This window comes from Hemiscyllium ocellatum, chromosome 5 (genome assembly GCF_020745735.1).
Source record: "Hemiscyllium ocellatum isolate sHemOce1 chromosome 5, sHemOce1.pat.X.cur, whole genome shotgun sequence".
In the NCBI taxonomy this organism is placed as follows: domain Eukaryota; kingdom Metazoa; phylum Chordata; class Chondrichthyes; order Orectolobiformes; family Hemiscylliidae; genus Hemiscyllium; species Hemiscyllium ocellatum.
In genome coordinates this window covers 83,954,571-83,973,239 of record NC_083405.1, presented here as the reverse complement: position 1 = coordinate 83,973,239, position 18,669 = coordinate 83,954,571, and the positions used below count along the sequence as shown (strand labels likewise).

The following is an 18,669-nucleotide window of genomic DNA, read 5'->3' as shown; positions in this document are numbered from 1 at the left end:
ATATAGTCCTAACTAATTCAGTCTCTCTTAATGTGTGTCATCCCAGTGGTCAGTCTGGTAAACCTTGGTTCTGCTCCCTCCATAGTCAGAACATCCATTTTCCGATAAGGAGACCAGAACTTCTCACAGTACGTGAAAACTACTCAATTCTGTATTGCATAAGAAAATAAAGATCGGTGAGGCCACAAAGACAAGTCTTCTGCTCTTATTTGAAATGTGCTGTGGGATCTTCAATGTCCACCCAAGAGGACAGATCATTTAATATTACCTTTTGAAGGCTGGTGTCTTTGGAAATGCTGCATTAGATCAGTACTATCCTAAAGTGTCCTGAACTTGACCTGGGAATCCGATTTGAATCCGCAATCTTGTGTCTCTAGCTCATTAGTGCTATCCGCTGAGAACCTGCTTTTTAAAAAAAAAACAATTGGTGCTACTTCCAAATCCGTCGGCATCTTTGACAGCGATGCGATAACTGTCTTTTTATCTCCCTTCCCACTCCCAAGACCCTAAACACACCTTCCATTTTAAGTCGTCATGTATTGTATTTTATATTTCGTATTTGCTTCTTGGCATCAGGTGCTGTTCCAGTGAAGCTCATTGGAAGTGGGGAGGGCAGTCCCTCATATTTTAGTCAGCACAACATTGAGTTCAAAATTTCAGACCATAACCTGTGCTCCTATCTTTTAGGACAGCACTGCTGGTAATGACTTTGCCTTTCACTTTGCTCTGCAACTATTTTTTTTCTTACCTTACCACGCACTTGTTAACCTGACCACCCTCTTTTATTGTGAATCAGTCCTGTCTAGCACTTACAGTCCACATGGTTTTTTTTCCCTTATCCACTATCTTTCCTGCACTAAGTCAAAAACTGTTAAATTGCTAACGTTTTTCAGTTCTGACTGAAGCTCATAGGCCTGAAACACAAAACCTGATTCTCCTGTCCCAGAGGCTGCATGACCTGTTGTGTATTTCCAGAATTTGTATGATTTAGTTTGGCCTGTCTCTCCAGGGTGACTAAATAAGGAACTAAATTGAGGTGCGGTTTGCCCAGTGTGGGGCACTCGATCAAGTTGCTGTCCAGGGAAGTTGGAAATCACCCAGAACCCTTGTGTCATCCCGCATTAGATTTACTTGATGCTCTATGCCTCTGTCCTCAGACACTCCTTCTTTTTCCATTACTCTGCTCCCACCAACAGTTTCTTTCCTCTCCCCGGGAATGTTCCTGCCAGGTAACCCTGTGACAGGCTGTGTCGCTATTGCCCAGGCCCTGGACGCAGGCCAACCCCAGCCATAGGCTGGGGCTCCTGGCCAGATCGGTTCTAAACACCCAATTTAGCCATCAAAAAGGCCACATCTCGATCACTGTGTGCCGTTTTACTCTCCTCATTTAAGAAGGAATGTAAATGCATTGAAGGCAGTGCAGTTTGAGTAGTTTCATACCTACGATGAGTGGGTTGTCTTATGAGGTAAGATTGAATAGGCTGAGCTTGTTTTCACTCGTGTAAAAGAGTGGACAGTGATTTAATTTGAAGTTTAAATTATCCTGAATGGTCTTGACAGGGTGGATATGGAAAAGATGTTTATTCTTGTGTGTTAGTCTAGAACTAGTGGATCCTTTTCAATTATGATGTATCATTTTGGACAGTGATGTGAGAAGTTGTGGTGGAGGGTTGTGCAATATTGGAACTCTGGCTCACACAATAAAGAGAAGGGTTAATTAATATTTTAAAGGTGGAGGTGGGTGGATTTGTATTAGACACGAGAATCTGAGGTTATCAGGTGTAGAGAATGTGGAATTCAGAACAGAAACCGATTAGCTGTGATCTTGTGGACTGGAGCAGGCCTGAATGGCCTGCTGCTGTTCTTCATTCATAAGCATTCTTCCTGCACCATCATCCTGTTCCCCCACTCCGCCACTTTACCAGATCCCTCCCCTCCAACATTCCCTTGCCTTTTCTCTTCTGTTACATTTTTAACAACCCTCTCCCTGCCCCTCCTACACCACCTCACACTCCTCTTCCTAACCTTCTCACTACTTCTCAAAAATCCATCCCTGGCAACGTTTTTCTACAACCTCTATTATCAGGGAGAAGGTACAGAAGCCTGAACACACACACACACACACACACACAGACACACACACACTTTGTGACAGTTTTTACCCTACTGTTGTTAGAATACTGAATGGACTCCCAAACTCTTAACATTTATCTGTACAGTGTACCCGTGTTTTTGTTCTGCTACTGTTTACCTATTATTTACTATCTATGCTACTTTACTGCGTGATCTGCCTTTATTGCTCTTCACACAAAGCTTTTCACTCTGCCTTGGTACACGTGACAATAAATTCAATTCAATTCCCGTTTCTCCAGCTCCACTCACTCACCCGCCCCATCCTCCATATTCTAGTCTCCCTTTCTTGCTCAGTTTGCCTCCCTGTACCAGTGTAAATTAATACACATGCTATTGTGAAAATTAGTCGCTGGAAAGATCATTTACAGCTGCACTGGAAATCAAATACATTTGCATGCAAGTTAAGTACATGCCATTACCAATGTTATCCAGTGTAAACAATGTAATTATAGGTGAATTACAACTTTGTCATTTAATTGCAGGTTTTGGGCACTCCAACGGAGGAAACCTGGCCTGGTGTTCACTCTTTACCACATTTGAAAACAGGTAATCTCTCTGGAATTTACATTGTAAGTGAAAATGTTCCTGAGACTGGTCATTTACTAAGCCTGTTAAATTGTTTAATAATATAGGTGTTGTCCAAGCTTAATTGCTAGATTAAAAAAGTGGAAGTTCATAGAGCACTGGCGTGTCTGTAAAGAGAGACCATTCTTTTTGTGTATTCTCCATCAGAACTGTATGCGTGAGAAGGCTGAAAATCAACAGTTACAGATAAGGGCTTATTAGGTTGCAAACTGAATAAAAACATTTTGATGTGCTTGAGTAAATTAATGAGGTGCTTACATTAATTTTCTAGTACCTTTGCTGAACAAGTGTCAAGGTGCTTGACGTTACGAGAGATCGCTAAAAGCTCAGTCAGAATGTGTTTTTTTTATGGAGGGACTTGCTACAAAGTCTGAAAGGGTGAAGTAGGGACTTGAAGAGCGTAAGACAACAATGGCTGATAGTCCAGCTGCTGCCTGATGCTGAGATGGAAGTAAATCTGCACAAGTGGCCAGAATTGGATGAACATGGAATTCTGAAAGGAGTTCGAAGAGATTACAAAGTGGGGAAGCTTTGTAGGGGTTTGCTAATTTGAGATATTGGAGATGGGGTGACAATTGGATCGGGCTGATGATTGAGCGATGCTTGATGCGTTTCTAACTCCATTTAACTGCATGTTCTCATTCCTCTACAAACCTTCCAATGATGTAGACTGTTCAGTTGCAGCTTCTTATGCCACTTCTCCAAATTTCCATTCTGATTCAGCATTTCCTTCAGTTTTGAAAGTAGTGGGAAAACACCTCAGCCAAACTATGACGGTCAGAGTATTCCAATTCTTTGGTATAATTTTTGCTCCAACATTACTAACCTTTTGGAGATTCTAACTTTTGTTCAGAATCTGTCATTATGGAGCTGTTCTACTGGCTTTTATTTAACCTTCTGTTTTATACTGCCCACATTTTTAACAACATTTAAGCACTTAAACCCTTCTACCCAGGAGGGAACATACTTGTTTATAAACTGCATTTAGTTTTCCATTATTTGACGCTCCCTGTGTTGGAGAGTTGTTACACCATGCCTTCAATATTCAGTGTGATATCTCCCGACTGTGTTGGTGAATTTCTGTCAGCTGTAAGCAGAGCTTAGTCAACCAAGGCTGAGAATACTGTGATACTTGAAAATTCTGAGATTTGCATTGGCATAAATATCTGCATGCCAAACTGTTTGATGTGATTTCCCTGAGAGAAACTCTGCAAGCATCTGAATGAAAATTGTTCAAACTCATTTATCTCTTTGTGTGGGCAGTCCTTTGGTCTTTTGCTTTTCTGTGATCGTATCCTACTTGGACACCTTTTCTGAAACCTACCTATTGTACACAACAACAGCGTTCACTTTGAAGTAAAAGCAAAGTACTCTGCGTGCTAGAAATCTGAAAAAAAAACCAAACTGCTGGTGAGACTCCACATCTGGCACTGCCTGTGGAAAGAGGAACCGAGTTAACATTTTAAGTCCGAAATGACACTTCTATGGAACCTGTGTTATTGCAGCTGTAAATGTAATTTCCCTATCCTTTGTGAGTCTAAGGGAATTGGTAAAGCAGCTGAAGTTGGTTGGTCCCAGGTTAGTCCCTTGTGGGCTATTGTAGTGTGGTGGTAGTATCTCTTCCTCGGAACCAGGAGGCTCAGGTTCAAATTCCACCTGCTGCAGTGTGTGTAATGAATTCTCTGAACACCAAAAAGATATCTACCCCAAACTGACCTAGTAGGGCTGAGGTGATTAGTTTCCAACAATTTCCTTATAAATCTGAGCAGAGCAGAGATGTTGCAGTTGCTCATTTGATGTATTGGATTCCAAGTAATGTAAACTACTGTCATATTTCATAAGTCCTTAAGCACACTGACTACGTAGTGAGTGTTTGATTAGCTTGATGTATTGGCAGTAGGTTGACGTGTGTATGGGCAAGCTGTTCAAGACACAATTATCATCCTACACACATTCTCAAATGCCAGCACACACACCTACACATGTACACAGCACTGTTATGTCATTCACACCCAACACAAGGCGAAATCATTCAGTACACCTAAAGATTAAAAGCAGCACAGGTGGACGATGTATAAGCAGGCTAGATGTACAAGAACAAACTTGAATTGGTTTATTAAGAAATGCAATCGGAATTAAAATATCTCCAACAGATTAAAACAAATTCAGGAAGTGAATGATCCTGCTCTCGAGTTGGCTAATTCAGTTCCTTTCTCCAAGTTAGTAAAGGTAAATCCACAGCATGCTGGATTTTCATTATAACATCATTGTTACAGCGCATAATTGTCTTGTTAGAATCCCTGCAGTGTTGAAGCAGGCCATTCGGTCCATTGTATCCACACTAATCCTCCGAAGAACATCACGCGCACGTGCACACACTATCACTTTAACCCTGTCTTTCCCATGACCAATCCATCCAACACACGTGTCTTTGGACTGTAGGAGGAAATTGGAGCCCCGAGAGGAAACCCATGCAGACGCAGAGAAAGTGCAAACTCCACACAATGTTTGCTATTATCAGATCTCTTGTAAATTACTTTGTGTTTCAATACACTGCATTGAATTTCAGTGTTAAATGTTACCACAATGATTAAAGTTTTGGTGAGGCATACCAGTTAATTGATGCAATAGCAGAAAATAGAAAAATTATTGATTAATGTTTTGAGGGTTCAGAACCAACATGATTGGCTGGATTTGTAAAATTTAACGTGTGCCTTCAAAATATTTTAAGCAAATGCATCTTTTTAATCATAGTTTCTTCTGTTGTTGGCCATGTGCAAAATGTATATTTAGATGTATATCCCTAAATTAAACAGCAGGTGGCAATAGATACCATCACATTTCAGGGCTTGAAATGCAACTTCAAGATTTGCCAATTTCATTGCTGAGTATGTTCAGAAATGTAGCTATAACATTATATGAGCTGAAGATGAAAGTTATTTTGAATGTTGGGTCTTTTTGTTCTACATATACCTTTTGAAAAATAATTTCTGCAGCTTAATCTCTTGCATTGGACCTCACTTGTCCTTTTCCTACCTTTCACATTCCTGGCAGTGTATTTTTTCTCGCAAATATGTTTCTTTTCCATGATTATTTGCATTCTTCTGCAGCTATTAGAACAAATTCTTGGTCTTGTTGAACTTTTGGAAAAAAAGATGACTTTTAAAAAAAAACTGTCAAACATAAAAAGACAAGTTTTGATTAACCATGTGAAGCTCTGAAGTGCTTTACAGTCATTACTTTGAACATTAGGTTCTATGATGTAACAGCCAAGTTACACACAGGAGTGGCATAAATGGCCAGATAATCTTCCTTCGTTATATTGATTGAAGATTGAGGAGATGGGGAAAACACTGCTGTTTCTCTTTAAACCATTTACGCTCACCTGAGAGAAAAGATTTAACATTTTTTTGAAGTACAGTATTTCTGTCAATGAAGAGCAACACCAGAAACGGGAGCAGGAGTCCTCCATAATGCTCACTGAGCTCCACACCTTCAGTATGGTCACTGCTGATCTTGGGCTTTAACTCCACCTTCCTGTCTGCTCTGCGATCCTCTTTTGTCTATCCAGCCTTGAGTGTAGTTGACGATGGAGCATCCACCGCCTTCCACACTGAGATATTGTATTTATGAAATGTGACTTTCATTGCTTAAACGACTCCAAGTCAATGCCAGGCAAATTTGGAAGGGATTCGCCAGTTTGACGTGCAATAGTCAGTTTAATTTTCAACAGATGAAATTGCTGACCTAAATCTCAAATGTTAGTTGAGGCTTAGTTGGTACATTCTCACCTCTGAGTTATCAGGTTCCAGTCTAGGGCGTGAGCTGGCAAATGGGATTAGATTAGGATAGGACATCTGGTTGGCATGGAGAAGTTGGACCGAAGGATCTGTTTCCATGCTGTACATCTCTATGACTCTATAAGCACAAAATTGTGACGACACAACAGTGCTGAAGGATTATATATATGCCCAGAGAACATCTGAAACTTGTTCTTTCAATCTTTCAGTAGTTAGTTCTGAATAGTACGTCCTTTGCATAAAAGTTTTTCCTCTCTGAAATGCAACTTTGTTGAGTCACTTATTCTCTACCAACCAACCTTTTAAATTGATTCACTCAATTACTTGAGCTCATTTCTGAAGAGGGGCTCATGCCCGAAACGTCAATTCCCTGCTCCTTGGATGCTGCCTGACCTGCTGCGCTTTTCCGGCAACGCATTTTCAGCTCTGATCTCCAGCATCTGCAGTCCTCACTTTCTCCTACTTTAACTAATACTTGCCTTCATACATTTGAAATTGCCTTGTGTTTAAGACACTTGTTATAGGTCTGGATTTCTCATTCTGAAACTACTATGAAATCTCATCATGTTATGATCAGTCTTGCCTAGAGGATGCTTTCCTCTCCGATCATTCATTAATTCTATCGAATCTCACTAGGTCTAAAGTAATGCATCCCTAGTTGAGCACACTGTTCTAAGAATCTAAATTAGAGTGGTGCTGGAAAAGCACAGCAGGTCAGGCAGCATCTGAGGAGCAGGAAAATTGACATTTCGGGCAAAAGCCCTTCATCAGGAATGAGGCTGGGAGCATCTGGGAGGGGGGGTGGGGCTGAGGAGAAAGTAGCCATGAGTACAATAGGTGGATGGAGGTGGGAATGAAAGTGATAGGTCAGAGAGGAGAGTGAAGAGAATAGGTAGGAAGGAAGATTGGCAGGTGGGACAGGCCATGAGGATGGTGCTGAGCTGGAAGGTTGGAACTGGGGTAAGATGAACAATCCTGAATAAATTCTGACCTATTTCTGCCATTCTGGTTCTTTCAATGTATAAGAAAATTAAAATCACCTACACACTTTTTTTTTGCAAGTTATGAGAAATGTGAAAAATGATTATAGAATATGTCCCACATTGTAGCTGCTATCAGGGATCTATAAACTACTTCTCAGCTCTTTCTTAAGCCCATCCACATTGATTTTACATGTTGAATTTCTGAGACAAAATCATTTTTCCGTTTTGTTCCAATCCCATCCTTCATTAGCTGAACTAACATATCTCTATTATTTGCATTTCTGACTTTATAAAATGTTAAACATTCATGAATATTCAAGGAATGTGTGTCGTAGCTTTCTGCACCCTATTTCATGGCTGTCACGTTTGAGTCCCACACAGATCCTTCACCAGTCTGTCTGTATATGGGACCTCTCCACACCCCTACTGTTGTTAACCTCACTGCTGCTCAAGTCTGCTGCCAGTCTGTTTGCTTTTGTCTCACCTGTCTGGCTGCTCCTTCATCTAATAGCCAATCTTGCCTTGTCAGGCTTTTAATATATTCGATGAGGTAGGAATCCAGTATCCATTGTTCATTTCAATTCCCTTGCCCCCTTCTATAAACCTTTTCTGTTCATCCAGTATCAGGGCTACTGACATTTATCTACGCATTTCTTCTCCTTCCCTTTGACTGTAAGGTGGTTTATAGCTGCACCTCTTAGTGATTTTTTACTAACTTTTACCTGTATCCGCAGGAGTTCTATTTTAATTTTGTTGATAGATATTCTATAATGGTTACTCTACCTACACATTTACCTTCTCTGCCTTTTCTGAGTATTTGGTATCTTGGAATGCTTTAATACACAATGCAGATTTTTCAGTACCATCTCTCAACAATCATCAGCTGATGCTTTCAGCTCCCCTTGTTTATTATAGATATTGTGTGTATTGATGTACAGACTTTTCAATTAATTTTTAATCAAATTATTCCTCATTTCATGTCTGAGAGTTTTTAGACTCCTGTTTTATAACTATTTGTTACTCTATAGCGACTTGGATTTCTTGTAGAGTAGATTAGATTTCCAGCAGTGTAGAAACAGACCCTTCGACCCAACAAGTCCACACCAACACTCCGAAGAGTAACCCGCCCAGACCCATTTCCCTCTGACTAATGTACCTAACGCTATGGGTAATATAACAAGGCCAATTCAGCTGACCTGCATATCACCCAGAGCACCCGGAGGAAATCCACGCAGACACTGGGAGAATGTACAAACTCCACACAGTCACTGGAATCGAACCTGGGACCCTGGCACTGAGAGGCAGCAGTGCTAACTGCTGAGCCATCTGTGTCACCCCTCAATTTCTCAATCCTTTAGAGGCTTTGCACCTTATTTGCTCTTTCTACTTGAAAGTGGGCCCTATGTTGGTTCAGGTGGACCATATCCTATTATTGCTCTATCCTAACCCAGAACTGGTGCCAATGGACAACAGAAAGAAACTCCTCTTTCTCACACTAGCTCTTCAGCCATGTGCTAATTCTCCCGATCCACCAACTTTTGTGTGGCTTGGGAAAACCTTTGGGGGTCCTGCTTTTTAATTTAGTACCTAACTCCCACACACTTTCAGCAGACTTACTTGCTTTTGTTCCACCATGGGCTGTGACAACTGGATTTAACCCTTCTCTTTGCAGGTTCCTTTCCAGCTGCATAGAAACAATCCTTATTCTGGCAATACAGCATTTGAGATTCTCATTCATGACAACCAAGGACTCCATTTATTCCTGTAACTGCTGAATTCCCTATTATTACATTTCTATTTCACTCCGCTTTCTCCAAGACAACTTACAGAACTGTTCTGCTTTGGTCTGCATTGTGACTATCATCAGCACCCCTGCCATCCTCACAGGTTAACATGTACACTGGGCTGAATCTTACTTTTTTGTCTGACAAAGTTCAAGTTGGTTTGTCTGTGTGGAGGGTGGTATCAGCAGATATGGAAGCAAATAGAATCCATATAGTATGGAAACAGGCCATTTGGCCCAACAAGTTCAGAGCGATCCTCTGAAGAGTATCCCACCCAGACCCATCCCTCTACCATTTCCCTGTACCTCTACACTTCCCATGGCTAATCCAATTAACTTGCACATCTTTGGATTGTGGGAGGAAACCGGAGCAGCCAGAGAACCCCACACAGACACCGGGAGAATGTGTAAACTCCACAAAGACAGTCGTCAGACGCTGGAATCGAACCGGGGTTCCTGACGCTGTGAGGCAGTAGAGTGAACCGCTGAGCCACTGCACCAACTCTCTGAAGAGCATTCAGTTCAGACCCAACACCCTAACCCCGTCCTTGGAACTGTAAGGCAGATGCGCTAACCACTGAGCCACCCTGCCGCCGATATCCCAGAGTTCACCAGCATCCCTTGAGCCTGTGTCATCTTTAAAAGCTTGTTCTTCACCCAAATGAGCATAATCAGTCTGCAGCTCCCTGCACTGTTCCTAAAAATTTGTCCGTTGGTGATGACAATCTGGTCTGTGTGTACCACGTGGATCAGGGTAGTCTTGGTTGTCTGGGGAAATGTGCAGTATTGAGCTAGATGCGTGTCCCTGAGTGCACAGTGCAGACAAAGATTTTTCACTGAAGTGCACAAATGTCCTGTAAGTGGACTGAGGATATGCCATGAGAGTTGTTTGAGGCTGGCACATTTTGAACACCAATGTCCATGGACATGTGGTACATGTGCCCGTGCAGTGTGCCTGGCGATAGTAGTGCTTGGTGTCCAGTATTGAGGTTCTTCAGAGCAAGTGGTGACCTGAATTCTTCAGAACTCCCGCTCTGATTTAGATGTCAACATCTAGCTTGTTCAGCCGGTTTGGTTAAATAGAAAGTTGAATAGTAATGATGCAAGTTGAGCTATCAACAAGGTTTTTAACAAGAAATAATCCCCCTTTACCACTGCTGCCTAGTGAGGGACTCAGCTCACTATTTCATGAAAAGCATAAAGATGGAGCGAGATATGCCTAACGTGAGAAAGGCCTAATTGGACATCTTGGCTGATTTTGTCATCCATCCCATCACATACCACATTGCTCAGATCCCTAAAAGAGTCTGCATGTTGTGCCTGACGGGCAGGATTAATGTTCTACAGGACCTCCATCTCAACATCACTGAAATCCCTGATAGTTAGCTCCCTAAAAGTCAGACCTTCCCTTACCCCAGCTTGTAATTTTCCCCTCTGGGATGTGACTGTATTCTGGATAAAACTTCGCCAATCTTATTGGCCTCTGCAACACTCACTCTAACAGAACAACTGAGCTGAGTAGGATAGTCCAGATATCCTCAAACTTGCATGTTCTACACTCCAGGTGCATCTTCAGTAGCCTGCCAGCTGCTGCTACTCCATTCAGAGTTTGACCAAGAAATATCCATTTTCTTTTCGCTACTCTTTCTTCTTCCTATGCAGTAAACTGCACTCGCGAAGAACACTTGAAATACACTTTTAAAGTAAGTTTTTCTCCCAAATATAAATTTTCAGGTTTTGTCAGGTTCAGTTGCAAACAAACATACCATGTGAATGCAAAGACTGAAATTTGCATCTGCAAAATTTGCCACGCTTTTTAATTGCAGCTAGACATGGAGATTTTCTAGGAAAGATATAGGAATAACATCAGAGAGTAAGTCAATTTGCTTCTCTCAGAATATGGTTACGGTGCTAACAAACATCTGCACACAGATGATTGACTAACTCCTTTATTCAGGGCATCTTCATACAGAATGAAGGACAGGGTTTCAATAGTTTTACTAGATTTCAAGTGGAGAACTTCAGTTTTTTTTTCCATTTCTAGCATTTTTATTAAGTAAAATTGTGAAAATTATGACTGCAACCTCATCAGCAGCTACAGTTCACTTCCTACCAAACTCTTTATCAGCTACTAGATTTCAATGCAACGTGAAAGACTCTGGGTGTATTGCACATGGTCATTGACTTTCCACTGTTTTTAAAAAAAATCTCCAGAAACAAACCTGTTTTATTGATGTAAATATCCTTTGATGAAGTTCGGATTTTGCTATGTACTGTTGTTAGGTTACCACAGTAAATAATCTTCAGGAAGGTCAACGGGTATCAAGCCACTAAGCCACTGATCCTCAGATGAAAGCACTTCATTACTACAAATATGTGAGAGTGACTTAAATTTTCCATAAGATTTTCATAGCATTCAATTTAATTTAATCAACAGAATAAAATCTTCCTTTTTTTGAAAAAAAACATTGCAATGACAATGCAACTTGCTCAGTGGAGAGATGTCTGAATGATTTAGGTGCTGATATTCATCCTCTTAATTATACCAACCAAAGTGCCAACGCAAGTACCAAACAGGATTTTCTTCCTCATCAAAGACTTGAGTTTAATGACACACATTCTGATTCTAATATACTATTTATTAGTTTCATCACTCTGTTAAAATCTTGCCACTTATTCTTTGAAAATTTGAACGTTCTACTTTGTCATTTTAACAAAGACAAAATACAATTATCCTGATCATCGTGAGGTGTCAGTAACTTAGCAAATAAGCACAAACACAAAGAAAATCAATTTATGATCAGTATGTCTGATAGCGACATATATGTATTTCAATGATAGTTTATGAATAAATCTCACTATAATGACCAGCTTAGCTTATTTTCGAAGTATGTATTAACACATGTAACTAATAAATAAACATTAAACACAGTGAACAATAAAACAAAATTGGATTCCAAATTACCATGCTATTAAATACAAGGCAAAGGATCTTCTGTTGTTGCTTAGTGCTTGCAGACTATCCACACCTACCTGCAACCTACCAATCTTTAATTACATTATGTTTAGTGTAAGAACAATATTGCTTCCCAAGTACCTTTCCTTTCTTTGAACCTTAAAACCTAACAAGTTTAGTGTATAGAACAATAGTAATTGCTGTTGTATTGGTTGGTGCTGTTAGTGGATCTCATTCCATAACATACTCAGAAAACCATAATTAAGCTGCCATGCCATCTTCATAATTAAATTAAGTTGTAAATTCAAAGAGAAGGAAAACTGTTGGAGTGTATAAAGGTAGCTATGTACACAATAGTTTGCCTACTCTGTGCCCCAAACCGGAATTTCTACAGACCTATCACTATATAATGTCCTGTAACAAAATAGAAGACTCTTTTTTTTTCTAGAATCATAGATTTTATACCAATGCAAACCCAATGAAACTAATACGCTGGGCAGGATGTAAGGACTGATTAGATACTACAAACAGCTCTGTACATCGAGTATCTCAAGTGTAAATGTAAACAAATTCTCTGTGTTGTAGTGACAGGCTCAGACTGGAGACCGTCAACACCAAGCTGCTAATAATAATCCATAAAGTTCATTTTGAAAAAAAAATTGTTTGTTTTATTAACCACATACACAACTATTTCCTCTACAGTTGCAATTTCTTGATCTCTCTCAACTTTGAGGCATCCAGCAATACTCTGTGGAAAACAACTTCACTGCTGAATGTGCTCTGAATTTTAATTTGCAATGATTAACATGCTGTAAGATAGATTAAAGATGGACTACTGTCAAAGTTCAAACGTAGTTTAACAATATACCACATTCATTTATGAGTCATGTAAATAAGTAAACTTTTTCACAGAAACCCACTCTAATGATCTACAATTTGTGAATTTGCTACTGACATCAGCTAAAAATATAAGATGATAGTTGTCTGTCTTAGCTTTTCGTGCACCAACCAAGAATATAAAGCTTTTCGTCTAATTCTGATGCTGACTGTACTACTGTTCCTACTATTAGAATGAATGCTTGAAGCTATTCCTTTGCTTTATGATTGCTTCATTGTTTGGAGTTACCCAAGAGCATTGAGATGACCGCTAAGTATCTACCTTCACATATCTCCCAGCTTGTTTTAGTCCTGCTATGCTACCTTGAGTCACTAACTGTCAATTTTATCCCTCTCCCTGATGATGGTTTAATCACAGCCATAGTGTCATATGTGATCTTGAGGTGACCGTCTAACCCAGTCAGTGCCATCACTAAGATTGGCTATTTCAACCTCGGTAACATTGCACAAATTCACTCCTCTCAGCCAGTCATTTGCAGAAACCCTCACTTGTGTTCTTTTTTATCACTGGACTCGATACAATTCCAGTTACTGTCCCACCTGCTATCTATTCTGGCTGCCTATGTCTTTAATTTGCAGCAAGCTGTGTCCTATCACCTCATTCTTAATGAACTACCATGGCTCCCAGTAATGCAACACCGTGATTTTAAAATTCTCATCCTTGTTTGCAAATCTTTTGGGCCCTTGACCCTCTTTGTCTCTAATTTTCCCCAGTTTGCAGCCCTCAGGTATCTGGACTCCTGAATGTGAGATTGAATTCCCCAGTATCGATTGTTTCACTACTTGAAAGACTGTCTTCAGTTTTCATGGGCCTAAGCTTTGGAACACTCTCCCTGCTTCTGCCTGCCTCACTTTCTCTCTAAAACAGTCCTCAAAACTCTTTGTCCAAGCTTGTCTTCATCTGACTTAATACCTCCCTGTCAATGGATGTGAAAGTAGAAGAGCACAGCAAGTCAGACAGCATCTGAGGAACAGGAAAGTCAATGTTTCAGGTTGAAACCCTTTCTCAAGACTGGGGAGGGAGCCCAGGAGGGGTTTGGGGCAGCGGAAAGGATAGGTGGATGCAGGAGGGGAATTATTGTGATTGGTCAGTGGGAAGGGTGGTGCAGATAGGTGAGTAGGAAGATGAACAGGTTAGAACAGATCAGTGGGGCGAGGGGGAGGGCTGTACGTGGGATAAGGCTGGGGGATGATGGCAAAGAGTTCCAAAGTCAACACTCCGAGAAGAAACAGTTCCTCCCACCATAGTCTTAAGTTAGCACCTCTTTATTCTGAGACTGTGTCTTTGGTCCTGGACTTGCCCATGAGGGGAACCATCCTCTCAAAATTTATCCTGTCAAGCCTCGTAAAAATCCTATATATTTCAATAAGATCACCTCTCATTCTTCAAAACTCTGGTGAGCAGAGTTCCATCCTGTTTAGCCTTTGCTCATAAGATATTCCCTCTGTACTAGGGATCATCCTCGTGAATCTTCTCTGAACTGCTTTCAAAGACATAAGATCCATATCTAATCTCTCTAATTTCTAATCAACATTGAGTCCTAATCTAATATCGCAACAATTCTAAAATTCTCATCCTTGTCTTCAAATCCCTCCTTTGTTTCATTTGTCCCTATTGCTCTGGCATCTTGTAGCCCTAGCAATCTCGCAGGCATGTTATCGTTCCTAGTTCCCTTCATTTCCACCATCAATGGCTGACAGTGTTTACAGTAGCATAGGTCCAATGCACTCAAATTCTCTTACTAGCTGCCCGGCTCAACTCATTTAAGATGGTCTTTAAAATCTACCTCTGTGCCTCTCAATATCTAGTGGTGGTGAAAAGATTGGGGCAATTTCAGAACCAAAGTGTAAGAGTGATCAAAGAAAAACTACAAGGGGAAATTAAATATTCAAGGAAACTAGTGAGAAATATAAAAACATTCATTAAGATCTTTTATATTTGAATAAAAGAAGCTAAAGTGAGCATTGAGCCTTGGTGAATTAATTAGGGGAAATAAGGACTTAGTAAAGACTTTGAACAATTATTTTTAATCCATTTTTGCAGGAGAGGCGCAGAAAACATTCCAAAAATCTCTCAAAAAAATTAAGAAGCAAAGGGTTGGAGCAACTTAATACTGTCACAATCACGAAAGAAAAAGAAATGAGAAAACTGTTTAGACTTAAGGTTGACCAGACCATTGGACCAATTGGCCTGTGTCCCAGGCATTTAAAAAATGGGGTTTGTGACAGTGAATACATTACTTGTCATCATCCAAAGCTGCATAACATCTGGAAAGGTCCCAGTAGTTTGGAAAATGCAAGATTTTTACACTATTATTCAAGAAAGAAGGGAGATCGAACTTGGAAAACTGTAGGCTAGTTGGTCTAACATCTGATGTTGGCAAAGGCTGGAAACTGTAATTAAGGAGGGAGCTGTGAAATATCTTTAGGGGTGAGATGACAGATTTTTAATTGACAAAAGAGTTGAGTGGTTTGGGAAAGGCAGCAACTGAAATTAAGGCCACAATCTGATTGTCTAGCATCTACACTACCTGACTAATCATGTCAGGAAAATGGGAAAGAGGCTTGTGAGGAAAGGTGGGAGGAGACTTGAGTGGCAAGGTCTTGGTTGGTCCTGTTATTGCGTATGTTATTTTACATGTAATGCTAATAGATTTGGCATATGAAGGGCAAACCAAGCTCTTTGATCTAAAGACACACTACAGAAGCAAAAATGCCCAAATTTAGAGGCACTTGCTGCTTTTCCACTTCGGACAGTTTCAGATGGAATGCTGTCATTTCCCAATGACTGAGATGAACTAGTCAGAGCAACTTCCATGTCCTCCATGATATGAAAGTCTGGAATGGGGCTTAAGGCTTCTTTAGTGACAACATTCTCCATCGTATAGAGTTCAAGGTGTTGCTCTATCCATCTTTCCATGTGTATCCAAGGTGCAGTGTTCATCTTTGTCTTCAAAGGAGCTAATACGGTTGCTGCTGGACCTGTTACTTTCTTTACTCTTTATTCTTTCATGGGATGTGGGCATCATTGGGTAGGTCACATTTATTGCCCACTCCTAAAGGTCCTGGAAGTGGTGGTGAGTGGCTTTCTTAAACTGCTGCAGAGTTTGGAGCATAGAGTTGTCCACAGTCGTATATGGAAGAGACCTGAAGGATTTTGACCTAGTGACAGTGAGGGAATGGTAATAAATTTCTAGTCAAGATGCTGGGTAGTTTGGAGGACAACTGGCAGGTAGTGGTTTTCTGTTCCATGTGTTGCCTTTGTTCTTTCAGGTGATACAGGTCACTGATTTTGAATGTGTTTTTGGAGGAGGCTCACTGAGTTAGTTGGAAGTGTCCCATCCAGTGTACATTCTGTATCCTTCCCATGCTCAATGCTTCCTTTAAGTGATGCTCAATATGGAGGAATGCTGACTCCCCAATTAATGGGGGAGGCAGTAGGTGTTAGAAGATTTCTTTGCCATTATTTCACTTGATGCCATGAGACTTCATTGGGTCTAGAGTGAATGTTGAAGACTCCCAGGCAGTTTCCACTTGACTGTGTACCACTGTGCTGTGGCTATATCAGGATCTGTCCAGCTGATGGGACAGAATGTAACCAGAGATGGTGATATCTGGGAAGTTGTCTGTAAGGAATAATTATGCAAGTATGATTATATCTAATTGTTACTTGGCTAGCCTGTGCGATAGTTTGATATTCCTGATGACGGGCTTATGCCCAAAACGTCGATTCTCCTACTCCTCTGCTGTCTGACCTGCTGTGCTTTTCCAGCGCCACACTTTCCACCTCTGATCTCCAGTATCTGCAGTCCTCACTTTCTCCTAGTCTGTGGGATAGCTTTACCAACATCTGGGGATAGTGCCAAAAATTGGAAATGTGGTGCACAGTCAACAGGGCTACAGTTGTTGTCATTTCTACTGCATAGGTCAATGCTGAATGGTCTGTCTGGTTTCATTCCTTTCTTTAGATTTTGTAGAAGTTTTGAAAGAACTGAATGGCTTGTTAGGCCTCTGTAGCCATGTAGCATCCCTTGATTCAGAGTGGTAAATCTAGGGATGATGGTGGCAGTGACATGATCTCGGCTTCCAAGCACCTGTAGTTTGGTCTGGAGCTGCAAGTTATTCAGTTAGGGCGTGTCAAGATGGGGAGAACCTACATAAAGCTTCCTATGTATCGATCAGAGAGACTTACAGACTCTGCTCTCTTCACATCATAGCTTATATTGTTAGCCAGCAGTTAGAGTTGAAAGCAAGAGGTGACAAGCAGACTGGCCATGACAATAACACACTTGATGCTCTGCATTACAAGGTGAACTTGGTTCAGGTCATCAAGGTTATTTAGAATTAAAATGTGTAAGACTAATGGCTTGTTTTAACTTCCTGGTGAGATATCATTGAAATAAATTAATTGATAAAGAAATTGAGGAGAAACTTCCTTTACACCGGGTCAGAATGTGAATTTCTTTTCCTGCAAACATGTTGAAGCTGAAGCCTGGAAAAAAAGAATTGGATCATTACTGGAAGAAAAGAATATTAAAAAATAAGAGGAGCAAGCACGAATGCAATTGTAACTAAATGTTTCATGTTGAGTGAAATGCCAACATACACTGAATTGAGTGAATTGAATATCCTGTTTCTATGGTTTAGCAATCTGATTCTGTGCAGTAAATCTGTTTTAAATAGAGACAGATTCCTCCCACACATCAAATATTTCCTAAATTATTAATGGCTAATCTAAAATATGCATAGACAAATAAGTTTTAATTTGTAAAACATTTATTAGTGATGTACTTTGTGCCAGTAACATCGCTTGAGGAAATAATCCAAGGCGTTTGGAGCCACCATACTAAGTCAGTGTGTGGCAAAACAAAATATTGCATTTTGTGATATAAAAATAAAGCACTGAAATCTGAAATAAAAGGAAAAATTGCTGTAAGTATCTGGCAACTGAGGCAGTTTCTGTGCAGAGGTAAGCTCAATCAGTGGACAGAGTTTTTGTGAATGAGCTCTGATTGCATTGTCAGGATGAGCCACGGGTTGTGACGTTGGAAGGACCTTGTGGGGGTGACAGAGGAAGCATCCAAATAAGTGACTGAGTTCTGGAGTCAATGTTCAGTTCATGACAATGTGCTGGCTCTCAGGTCAGGAGGACAGGTAAAAGGCATTTTAGCATTGCAAAATTGGCAGCCGTGCTGTCAGAAGTGGACCCTGCTAAAGTACATGGAGAGCCACAAGGGTGTCTCCATTGAGGTTTGCAGCACAATGTGGGAGAGATCAGAGAGGTTAAAAAAGGTTAAGGTCATTTAGGAGGAGGATTGATTGCCCCCACCCACCCACAATAATGGCCGCTGTCATATTGTGGCCATTTTTTGCAATGGTGTCTGCCCTGTTGATTGGTGACTCTGGCTTCAGTGGTTATCTAAACAGCTGCTGGGACTCCCTCGGTTAACTAGAAGTGTGGGGCCTTAAACTTTGACCAGTGTTTCAAGTCTTTTGACCTTTTGTCAGAAAAGTAAAACGTTGTTTGTAATT

The 18,669-nt window shown here is 40.6% G+C and overlaps 1 protein-coding gene across 4 annotated transcripts in view; it reads left to right on the top strand.

Annotated features, from left to right (window-relative positions):
• Positions 1-18,669, top strand: part of cdk14 (cyclin dependent kinase 14) — a 657,100-nt gene that overhangs the window by 405,108 nt on the left and 233,323 nt on the right. For all 4 annotated transcript variants that reach the window (XM_060824928.1, XM_060824931.1, XM_060824929.1 and 1 more), the window contains one exon: positions 2,616-2,679. In XM_060824928.1, the coding sequence (XP_060680911.1) occupies positions 2,616-2,679 (64 nt within the window). The remainder of the gene's footprint in view (positions 1-2,615; positions 2,680-18,669) is intronic.